An 11,994-nucleotide genomic window follows, 5' to 3' on the forward strand; every position below is an offset into this window, starting at 1 on the left:
TAAAAAGTGAGGTAAGCATTTGCAATATTTTCGAAGATTAAATAAATTCTTCTTGCGCACAATTCATCTGTTGCATACCTTTAGACATGCACATTTCGCTTTATTTATAATCCATAAGTAAATGTTTTTATGATTTACAAAATACATATAACGAAATTTAATTCACAACGTGAATTGTTAACGGAAAATTAAATTCAAGTCATACTCTAAACACTTGCTGAAAACTAAGCTAGAACTTGTACATGGATGAGATGCCGGAACAAGGATAGTAACGCCAATCGGATTGAGTAATGTATTTTTATGTATTAAAAACGCATATTTTATAGTTGCTGATGCGATGAGCTACAACAATTATCCTTTTTTAATCGTAATCTATCGCGAACTATTTTGTTATATTCATTTCTAAAATATTTATTCTGCATTATCTGTCGCAGTTGTGGGGATTCTCGGTGCAGCGTACTTTAAACGCAATTTTTCGTAATTTTTGCGATCCTGAAACAAATGAAGTTATTCATATATTTTTTTTTTTTAACTTACTGAAAGTAGGTACTATGTGTATTAACTAACCTGTGGAGTAACTGAAGGTCGCAATAGTTTCAGCGCTTGATCAAAATGTTCCTTTCGTACACGTAAATCTGTAGAATCCGGATTTTGTATAGACTCTTTCAGGGCCAACATTGCTGCTTGCCGCACTAGGCCAGCCAAATCAGCACCGGTATAACCATCAGAGTTTTCGGCTAGTTCAGCAAAGTCTACATCATCAGCTAATTCAGGTCGTGTACGATTCTATTCAAAATATGGAAGAATGAAATAATTGTGTCAATGAAAAAATCACTATCAAACTTAAGCAAACAGTCCTTATTGATTTTTAACCGACTTCAAAAAAAGGAGAAGGTTATCAATTCGTCGGAATATATATATATATATTTTTTATGTACATATGTTACAGCATAACTTTGGACCACGTTGACCGATTTCTATAATTCTTTTTTAAAGGAAAGGTGTTACCTCAGGCGTGGTTCCATACTAATTTGGTTTAGATCGAATCATTGGATCATAAAGACATTAACGATAATCTTCATTTTTTATATGAAAATTGTAGTCGGTTTTGATTTTTGCTTAAAAATTTCTTGTTTTATAGCTATTCTTGTTCCATTTTTCTAATTATTTTTTTGTTTGTTTTTTATTTATTTTTTTTTTAATTTCTTTTTTTATTTTTAATGGTTTACTTGTTTTTCTAGATTTGTAACTATTTTGTTTTATGTGTTTTTATTTAATTTTTTTTTTTTGTATTAATTTTAATATTTAAGTTTTATTTTTTATTTTTAAATTTTTATTATAATTTGTTTAATTCTTTTTATTTGTTGTTCCTTTATTTTTTCTTTATTACATTTTTTTCTTTATTATATTTTTTTCTTTATTATACTTTTTTCCTTATTATATTTTTTTCTTTATTATATTTTTTTCTTTATTATATTTTTTTCTTTATTATATTTTTTTCTTTATATATTTTGTATTTATTTTAAATTTTGTTATTCAGTGTTTTATTTTTGGTTTTATTTTAATTTTGTATTGTTTTTTTTGCGTTATTTTTATTTTTTTTTTTTATAAATACTGTTACATATATTTTGATACTTTTCTTATATTTTTATTTTACTGCGTATGTATGTAATTCATTTTTTCTACTTTTTATATTTTTTTTTTTTTGTTTATATTTTGTTTAATCCTGTTGTTTTAATTTTTGAATTCATGTTTTTATTATTACTTATGTACATATGTATGATGCACATATGTATATATTTTATTTATTGCTTGTTTTTTTATTTAATCTTATTATTACAAGTCTTTTTCAATGTCTTATTAAAGTTCTCTTATTTTATTTAATTTTGTAATTCACTTTTTTATTACATTACTATTATTATTATTTACTTTTGAACCGCATTTTAATTTTTGTGTTTTATTTAACTTTTATATTTTCTTTTTCTTTTTTTTTATTAATTTAAAATTTATTTATTTTTTTAGTTTATTTTTATTTTTTTTTGTATTTGTCTGTTGTCTGTCAATTGAAGATTATGTAATTTTTTTTAACTAAAAAAAAATATTTTATATAAATTTTTTTTTTTTAGTTTCTTACCTTTGTTGTAGCTTTTAGTATTTCCACGCGCTCTTCTTTCTGCGGCAGCCCTACATAGAGTATAGTATCCAAACGTCCGGGACGTAGTATAGCTGGATCTATTATGTCTGGCCGATTACTTGCTGCCAAAATGTAGACTCCTTTACGTTCTTCAACACCATCCATTTCTGTAAGTAATTGATTGACAACACGCGTTCCCGAACCACCTTCATTATTATCCGACCGCTTCGGACACAAAGAATCAAACTCATCAAAGAAAATTACACATGGCGCCGAGTTACGTGCCCGTTGGAAACACGCGCGCACTGCACGCTCGCTTTCACCCACATACTACCAAGAGGAATATATAGATTATGGTTTATTTGCCTCTCAGGGGGGGGAGTGTACTTACCATATTCATTAACTCCGGTCCCTTAACTGATATAAAATTGATGCCTGCCTCGTTGGCTATAGCTTTGGCAAGTAAAGTTTTACCACAACCTGGCGGGCCACACAGCAACACACCGGAAGGCGCCGTCAAACCTAAAGTAATTAACTTCTCGGGAAATTTCACTGGTGCCAGCACTGCCAATTGCAACTCTTCACGTATATCATGTAATGAACCGACATCGGCCCACGTTACATCAGGCACTGTTATAAAGCCTTCACGTTTCGATGACGGTTGTACAACTTTCACTGCTTCTAAGAAATCATCCACTGTTATGCAGAATTCGGTAGCGTATGACAAATCCGAAGGGGGATTATCCAGCCAATTTAAGAGTTCTAAAAGTGATGGTTCTGAAGAATTCTGTGTGTCGGCTATAGTTTCTAACTTCGATGTCGAATTTGTGGATTCATTTGATTTACTCTGCTCGTTGGTAGAAACCTCTTCAGTGGGTTTTTCGCTACTGTCAGCCACTTGTACTTTTGTGGTATTGTTTGTATTTTCTTCGCCTTTAGTGGACTCTTGGTCTTCATCATCAACATCCATTGCTTCTGTGTCTTTTTTACCTGGATTTGATGACGTTTCCTTTGCCGATCCATTGGTATTACTTTCCGTTTTTTTCTCAGCGTCAGCATCTGCCTCTTTTGCATCGCTGTTCTTGTCCTTTGATTGCTCTTCATTTACTGTTTCTTCTTTTGATTTGGAATTGGTTTCATTCGAGACTTCATCTTTGCCAGATTTGCTTTGATCTGCTTGTTTGCTGCTGACGTCTGCGCTTTCGTCGGCCTCATCGTCCAAATCGACGATGGTAATGTTGCGTTGCGATTCTAACTGGAATGCGCGAATACACTCAGCACATCTGTAAAAAAAATGCAATCAGTGTAAATTACAGTAATAATAACTTTTAATTAATTAATTTTACTTAAGTGCGAAAGTGGGAAGGATGAAAATATATGTTAATAGTTCTGTTCGCTATGCAAATGCCAGTAAGAATTAGCCAGTAACAAAATTCAGAGAATAAGGTATCTTACTCTCCCTAAGATAGAAACTTACTAAGTTTTGCGCGAACAGGAATTAGCAAACATTTGTAAGCTTCCCTGCCAGCTGGCGTCCACGGGTGCATCTCGAATACATTTTTTAAATTATTTCAGGTGGAAAACAAAACAGGACCTATAAGTCTTCAACATACGCTTCAATTTCTTTGAGGAAGTCACTGACGGATTTCCTATATCGTCAACTGCGTTCCGATTACGAATACAGCTTTTTCAGTCGACTGCCTCTCAAATGTTTAGAATTAATTGAAACGACAAATATTTACATAATACTTTCATTAGTAAATCGCAAGATTGTTCATTTTTAAATTTGACGAACTTGTTGATTCGAATTAAAGTTTAGAAAAATGCAACCGTGTGCCACAATCCTGCTTGCGAATTCTCGCTGGCAAAAATTTCCCCAGCACGAATTTGCAACTTCCCCTTCTAATTAAATGTCAAAACTGTGCTCTCTCCTTGCAAGTTTTACTGGGTTTTTACCCAAACGACAAATGGTACCAACTTGTACAAGTTTTTTGCATAGCGAACACTCTTAACTTTAATGTAAATTTAAACAATTCATTCGATTACGTACTTTTTCTTCACAGCTATAGTTGCAGCACGTGAAACAAGTGCCAAGAGATCAGCGCCAACATAACCTGGTGTTAGCTCTGCTATTTTATCAAAGTCACACTTTGGATCCACCGAGAGTCCATAACAAATTATTGTCAATATATCTTTGCGATCCTTACGCGATGGAATGCCTATAGCAACCTCATGATCGAACCGTCCAACTCGACGTAATGCTGGATCAAGCACATCAGGTCGTGTAGTCGCCCCTATTACCAATACACTTTGCCCGTCTTCTGTCATCTTCAAATTATCTAAGCTGCTAATCAATTGTGATACAATTCTTCTTTCCATATCTTTTTGTGCCATAGAGCGATTCGATGAAATAGCGTCAATTTCGTCGATAAACAAAACGCTAGGGGCATAAATAGTTGCTTGCTCAAAAACATCTCGTATACGTTCTTCCGACTCCCCCGATACGCCAGCAATCAGTTCTGTAGCTGCGACTTCTATAAGCGGCAAATTGAGTTGCTAAAAAGAAAAGTTTTTTTAATTCCAACTTACAACAATCAAAAAAAGTTAAGTTCCTATAGTTACCCCAGAAATTGCATGTGCAAGTAAAGTTTTACCACACCCTGGCGGCCCATGTAATAGCAAACCACGTGGCGGCATCAGGCCCAAAACGAAATAAATGTCCGGCGATTTAATATGCATTAATAATTCACAGAGCTCTTTCAAAGTTTTCTCCATGCCACCAATATCTTGAAAAGTTTCACGTGACTTTCGTAATACAACCTCTTTCTTGAATTTGCGTTGACGTAATTGATTCAACTGATTTGAACCCAAAGTTGGAAAGGGGCCTGAAGCAGGATCGCTGGCTTGCGCACAATTTGTCAAGCGACTGAAACGCTGGTTCTGTTGCTGCTGCTGCTGCTGTAAATGCTGACGCATGCCCTGCGGTTGATGATCATTTTGACTCCGTTCGTATGGCAGAGCAGTCCTATCGTTCTTTTCTAATGATATTAAGCGTATATTCAAATTGGCGTTTGAATATTGTGGAGATATTCCTCCATTCAACTCCAACTTACGCTTTTTGTTTGGTTGCTGTTGTGGATCAGTGGACTCGGTAAATTCATGACGCTTCTGAGCACCAGATGTTACAGACAACACACCGGTAGTTTCCGTAGTGGCTGATGTAGATGACCCCTTAGAAGATGATTCCACTGGCGCATTGCTTTTTGTAAGAATAACACCGGAGAATGATTTTGCTGTGCTTGACGCATTCACATCTGTTTCAAAAATTAAATTTGTATTAAAAATCCTACATGGTCATTTTTACTTTTCGCTACTTACTACCATCCGATGATTTACCATTGGTACAATTATCATCCGCACTGTCATCATCGCTACTAATGTCAATTGCTTCGCCGGCAGATTGCTTTGCTGCTGTAGGCTTTGAAGCGTTCCCCTTGGGTTTTTGATACAGATTGTTCATTAAATTGTTCATCAAATTGCCCGAAACAGAGTCCTAAATAGAAGTTAAATAAGTTAATCATTAATATATGTATTTGAATATAATATTGATAGAACTGTAAAACCCTTACATCCATTACTTCCAAATCAGAACCATCCGATTCATCTGCACTTGACGGCTGACTTTCCAAACCATAGCTTTGTGATACAACACGGTAAGCTAAAATTATCAGAAAATAAATGTATAAGCTAGTTTTTGTGTTTGATCGCATGTGCATATTTTTGGTAATGTGACAACGGCACTCACCCTGCTCAACTAGAGCCCGAAAAGGCGCTTGCTTGCGACGCGTATATTCTGGATAACGCTCCATCAATTGTCTTGTCATAACACTTACATCCAAAAATTTCTTATCAACATTTTCTTCTAGATACTGTAAAAACGAGAAAAATACGATTTATTATAATTTGACCACAAACATGCACTGGCTTCCATTGCCGGGATAAATCGCTTGAAGCCCCAGTAACATAACCTCAACTATTTGTTAAAATAGAGATAGGCAATTTGCGCATCATATAAAACATTTACCTGTTTTACACGATTGATTATCAAAGGGTCGTGAAGTATCGGTTTGGTTTTCTTCATTTTTACACTTTTTGCAAACGTTGTTCAGCGGCTGTAAAATTAATAAACTTTATTAAATCCCGACGCCCGCTACCTAAACGCCTTTTACACCAGCGTTGCCAAATTATTCGATGAGCTCGATCCTGTGAAAAATCTCAGTAGAAAAAATTCCATTTTTTATTTATACAGTTGTAACATGATATGAGCTGAGGAAAGTATTAAAATATTTTGCACGGATTTAAAATATTATAGAAACTTAAAATATCTAACGCGTATAGTTTCTTGACACCAACACTTTTGTGTCTTGAAGCGGAGTGGCAGCATTATCAATAATCGATTACAAGCTATCGAGAGTATTTCATGCACCGGGCAGAGTTGCCGTTTCTTGCTTTGCATCGTTCAATCTAACGCTACGGCCACACAAGTTACTTGCGCACTCCAAGTGACAACGCGTATTATCAACGGTCTGCAACTTGCTAGCTCCAATTACAAGTTGCATGTAACAATAACTTGGTTCCCGTACAATAAGTTATCAATGGCCGGTAGTCATAGTCAAAATAAAGTCGACTTTAAAGTTAGTTGCAGCTTTTTGACATAATTTTCAATGGGATATCTGTCAAAAAAGCTGCAACTAACTTTAAAGTCGACTTTATTTTGACTATGACTACGGGCCACTATGTTAAAAAGCGCTTGAAATCAGAAAGCAGAATAATTTGCTGTACAAGAAGAAACTGTATGTTGCCATTTCTACCATGAATTAAAAAACCAAGGAAACGCAAGAATGCGACGTTGTATTTGGAACTAGTTTTGTGAAAAAAGTTCGCCTTGGCACCACGTTGTTGTTGTAGCGGCACTACTAAGCCCCGCCTGTTTCGGGTCAACTTTTAATCATTATCGTCAAGCACAACTAACGGTAGGCCCAGGAAACGAGCTGTTTCGATGGGGTCGGACCAAAGGGAGAGAGGTGTTAGTTGAGTCGGATTGACCCTTGGCACCACGTCTCCGTTGACAGTTACAATTTCGAGAAATTAGAGAATTTCGTTTACTTAGGAACCACCGATAATAATGTCAGCATTGAAATCCAACGCAGAATCACTCTTGCCAACAAGTACTACTTTTGACTGAGTAGGGAATTCAGGAGTAAAGTCCTCTCTCGACGTACGAAAACCACGCTCTATAAGTCACTCATCATGCCCGTGCTGGTATATGGCGCAGAAGCATGGACAATGACAACATCCGATGAGGGGGCTCTTGGAGTGTTTGAGAGAAAGATTTTGCGGAAGATTTACGGGCCTTTACGCGTTGGCGATGGCGAGTACCGCAGACGATGGAACGATGAGCTGTATGAGCCTTACAACGATATGGACATAGTGCAGCGAATTAAAATACAGCGGCTCTGCTGGTTTGGTCACGTCGTTCGAATGGACACCGACGCTCCAGCTCTGAAAGTATTCAACTCGGAACCCGCTGGTGGTAGCGGAGGAAGAGGAAAGATCAGGCAGAGAAGGACTTGGCTTCACTTGGCGTTTCCAATTGGCGTCAGTTGGCACAGAGGAGAAGCGACTGGCGGGCTTTGCTGAACTAGGCCAAAATCGGTTAGGCGGTTACAGCGCCAAAAAAGAAGAAGAATGCGGAGTAGAAAGTGTAAGAATTTTTTGAGAAACTTTACCTCAACGCACTGCCTCTCTTGCCTACAAACAGAGTTGTTCTGGTGGCAGAAATTTTCCAGTGTGAAACCGACCAGTCGCAAAAAGCATAAAATTTGTGTATCGCTTAAAATCTACCACTCAGCGAGTTGTGTCGCGCCGATCTGCATCCACGCACAGACGGAACAATAAATACCTAATTAGATTTTCTATCGTTTGCTACTTACAGCTCGCCGGGGACTTGTTGCCTGTTCCACCGTCTCTAGCCCGTGGGCGCTACACTCCTATAGTACTTCCGTAGCCGGCCAAAAGTGCGCTGCTTCAATGCGGGTAGCCTTTCTTCCGTTTGAGAAGGGTCCTTGCTTCCGCAGATTTGCGTCCTCCTCTATTGGCGTATAGTTTTTTTTTTTTTACTTTTTGCCGACACACGCTTGGTTTCTTTTCCTCGACTAAGGATTTTTGGAAACTTCGACCAGCCGGACTCCGCTTGCATACTTTCCCGCACTGTGGATGTTGACTTTGTTTAACACGAGGCAGCTCTTACTTCTGGCTTACCGCAAACTTCTTTATGTAGGCTGTTTTCGTCAGAATTCAAAACACCGACCCCGGCAGACCCATTAAAACGACTTGGCGCTACAAACGCATGTGTAGTCTTCCCAATTCTTCCCAAAACGCTCTCTTTTATATATAAGCAGAATTGACTCAGTACTTGAACGGTGTAAAAGCCGTCTTACGAAACGAAATTAGATTTTGTAAAGTTTAATCGATATAAAGTCAACTTTTAATCGATATGCTTATATTTTTAGCGTTTCACATCAACTAGCACAGGCTAGAAGAAAAAAATAATAATAAATTAATAAAAAGGGCTGAGGAATCGTTGCTGCATAAGAAATTTTATACGCGTCTAAAGCTATACGACCCGTGTGCAGACTGCCTAATAGAAAATAAAGGAGTTCCTTATTCAAAAACAGATTCAACAATTATGGGAGGTTGTCGCTGTTCGTTTCGTGATTGCAGTGTTGGGACATCTCAACATCCCAGCATGCATTTTTTCCACTTCCCCGTAAATGACCGGGAACGCTACATTCGATGGTTGCGCTTAGCAAACTTAATCCATTTCCTCAATATGCCTCCGTCCTTCCAAAAGAATAGAGTAATTTGCGCCAGACATTTTCGACCTGAGTGTTTTAAAAATTACAGGAGGGATCGGATTCTTCCCAAAAATGTGGAGCCCACATTAATGCCCATTAACGAAGAAATTGCTTTGGATTACGCTGATGAAGAAGAGAACGGTGGACCTGTTTTGATTAAAATGCCGACCCCTACAATGAAGCATTTAATTCCACCGCCGGGATATACTTACCCTTTTTCCCTCCATGACAACTTAAAACCGGGTAGGTACATAAAGCAGAAACGGATAATATTGGGAAATGCAGCTAAGAAATCGAAAAACATAAAGAGGGGAAATGAGACACAGCTAGACACTGAAGTCCCAAGCAACTGCAAAAAAGTTAAAATTTTAAATTGTGAGACTATCAGTATATCTTCTAATAGCAGTGAATTGACACCTGCCGATACTATTGTTGAGATTAATTTCGATTTCGATTCAGACGAAATTAGTTTAAAAGAAGATGTAGATGTGGCATCAGAGGATTACGACTTCATAGATGAAGGTACAATTGAAATAACAAATAACAGTCTGTTACCTAATCAACAATGTGAAGATTCAACTGAAGAGGAGTTGCAAGAAAAAGATTCACAATTTGAAATTGATCCTGAAGAACTAACTGATTGCATTAACCATCTCAAAGAACAGCTCGAAAGATCAAACGAAGAATCAAAAAGTAAAACAAACGCACTACAAAAAACTGAAGCTGATTTGGATGAAGCAAACCTTAAATTGGAAACCGTTTTGCAAAAATACGAAAAATTGTCAGCACAATTTAAACAGGTCAATGAGCAGCTCGAGAAAACTAAAGTGCAAGTAAACAGTAAAACCATTACTTTCAATGGGACCGAAGAGGAGTTGAAAACCGCAAACCTTAAATTGAAAAACATTGAGCAAAAATACGAACAATTAGATGTAAACTATAAAAAAGTTCTAAAGCGCGAGCAGGACTTATCAGAGAAAAACCTTCGGCTGCAAGAGGAGAACTTCCAATTACGCGAAAAATGCAAACAGCATGAAAAAGAAAATAAGCAAAAACATATAGGAGAGGTCTCTACAAGTCAACCAGGATCATCGGCTACAATGGATTGCGGCAACGTCAACCGTCGACAAACCGCTGCCACAAGCGCTAGCATGCAGAACTCGCTAACAAAAGCTCAACTTTTTAATGGTGTTAAAAAATATATATCGTCTTCGATGGTAGCTTTGCTGCGTATGGAGATGTTTGGTAGCGGAGATCGAGATTGGAAGCCGGATGAAAGACGTGTAGCAATGGACCTTCTGCAACTCGGCGACCAAATTTATCGGTACATTAGCGATGAGTGGCGTTTCCGGTTACCAGCATTAGGAGAAGTACGAAACTGGTTCGCTGATACCACAAATTCTATTGATGATGAAGAAGATCTTTAATTATTGTTAAACATTAGGCTTTTATTCTATATTTAAATAAAAAATAATAATTTAAAGGAACACACGCAAGGCCGCTCTTGTTTGTAAAATTATTTTGACTATAAATATGCCCCATTATGTACATATCTATGTATGTAGATAAATACGCAAACTGGAAATTATACCGCTATATTTAAATAAATTTTAAAACTATTATTTACTATATTCACATATGTACATACCGGACATATGCTACTTGCGCGCTGCAAGTAAACAATAGGGCTGTTCAGGATGTTGTGGAAATGGTCTCTGATTTGTAGGTGGAATTGCATTTGCAAATTTTATGCTTACTGCCATGGCAACCGTATGCATTTTTCTGTTGTGAATCAAGGCGCACCAATTACAGGTGATAGCCACGGTGCAGCGAACAGAGGTGGCGCCGTCAGTGGTACCGCTACTTTGGTTTTGCCGATTTTGACAGTTGTGGTAACTTGTAAACACACCTTTGTTTACAAATCAGCGAAAGAGAAATTTAATTATATGTGAAAAATCAGTTTAAATTGTGTTAATTTGCAATTTGTGAGTGATTTTTGAGTTGAAGACTGCGTAAAAACTAATACAATGAAGTGCTGTGTGTTAAATTGCGACAACCGTCAAGATGCAAGAAGCGTAGATGCAAGAGTAGCGCGTGGACGAATCGCTGCATTTTGTGTACATAGGGCACGGCAAAGCCGTTCCCGAAATGTTTCTCTATTATTATATAAACAGCATTTCCTCACAATGATTTTGTTTCTGCTCCACGCAGCCTCCATTAGCTAGTTCACTTATCAGTCCCGCAGAGACGCTGCCGCAGTCTTAATTGCAAAGCAATGGAGTGCACTAAAACGTTTGCTGAAGCAGCCTCAATTGCAAGGCAATGGAGTGCACTAAAGTGTTACCTATTCTCTAATAGATCAGGTGAAAAATGCAAAATTTTCGCGTTTAGCAAAATTAAAACACGTTTTTCGCTGTAAAGTGAACTGTTTTGGAAGTTTTAACTCGTTCTTCTTTTCGCTCCATTCTTTGTTTACTTGTGGTACACAAATGTCAACGCCCAGGACGGCGCAATCTTGTATTCTATCATTCTTGGGTGATAGCGATTATCGTACAGTTTCATAAGTAAAAACAGCTGAGATCACCTGTTTTTTGGCATGTGCTCTTATCTTTTACAATTTCTTTCATTTCTATTACAATTTCATTTATTTCTATTACAATTTATTCAAAATACACTAACACACTGAACCAAAAACACCAATACAATAACCAAAAACACACCTACAGCCTGCCAAAAACACACCTACAGCCTGCCAGAAAAAACGGTAAGAAGAAGAGTTACTTTACTTATGGAACTGTACGATGATAGCGATAGAAGCTATGCTTCTTCTTATGAGCACGCTGGTGTCAAATTATCGTATGATTTGCTTTGTTTACATATCCGTTTATTCATACACATATACGTAAATATATACCCTGCAAACAAATGCTCCCGAAATATTTA

The 11,994-nt window shown here is 37.1% G+C and overlaps 2 protein-coding genes across 2 annotated transcripts; one reads left to right on the plus strand and one right to left on the minus strand.

Annotated features, from left to right (window-relative positions):
• Window positions 1–62: 62 nt before the first annotated feature.
• smid (nuclear valosin-containing protein-like smid) lies at window positions 63–6,392 on the minus strand. The gene is made up of 11 exons (XM_017618812.1): window positions 6,219–6,392; window positions 5,940–6,063; window positions 5,764–5,852; window positions 5,513–5,687; window positions 5,248–5,448; window positions 4,757–5,172; window positions 4,185–4,690; window positions 2,526–3,417; window positions 2,135–2,464; window positions 568–786; window positions 63–492 (listed from the first exon to the last, which is right to left on the minus strand). Exons 1-11 carry the CDS (start codon window positions 6,273–6,275, stop codon window positions 412–414), a joined length of 3,090 nt encoding a protein of 1,029 aa, XP_017474301.1. The 5' UTR covers window positions 6,276–6,392; the 3' UTR covers window positions 63–411.
• A 2,195-nt stretch (window positions 6,393–8,587) lies between these two features.
• On the plus strand, window positions 8,588–10,538 carry LOC108364933 (uncharacterized). Its single transcript, XM_017618819.1, has one exon. The coding sequence runs from the start codon at window positions 8,883–8,885 to the stop codon at window positions 10,476–10,478; it is 1,596 nt and encodes a 531-aa protein (XP_017474308.1). The 5' UTR covers window positions 8,588–8,882; the 3' UTR covers window positions 10,479–10,538.
• Window positions 10,539–11,994: the final 1,456 nt, after the last annotated feature.

Source organism: Rhagoletis zephyria, unplaced genomic scaffold (genome assembly GCF_001687245.7).
Source record: "Rhagoletis zephyria isolate East Lansing unplaced genomic scaffold, Rhagoletis_zephyria_1.1 Rzeph_scaffold_00035, whole genome shotgun sequence".
In the NCBI taxonomy this organism is placed as follows: domain Eukaryota; kingdom Metazoa; phylum Arthropoda; class Insecta; order Diptera; family Tephritidae; genus Rhagoletis; species Rhagoletis zephyria.

Bases quoted from the DNA above. Each gene is read 5' to 3' on its own strand.
- LOC108364933 (XM_017618819.1), top strand. From the start codon at position 8,883: ATGGGAGGTTGTCGCTGTTCGTTTCGTGATTGCAGTGTTGGGACATCT.
- smid (XM_017618812.1), bottom strand. From the start codon at position 6,275: ATGAAGAAAACCAAACCGATACTTCACGACCCTTTGATAATCAATCGT. The intron at 4,691-4,756 runs GTAACTATAGGA...TTTTCTTTTTAG, and splicing joins TTGCACATGCAATTTCTGGG to CAACTCAATTTGCCGCTTAT. The intron at 2,465-2,525 runs GTAAGTACACTC...TCCTCTTGGTAG, and splicing joins GACCGGAGTTAATGAATATG to TATGTGGGTGAAAGCGAGCG.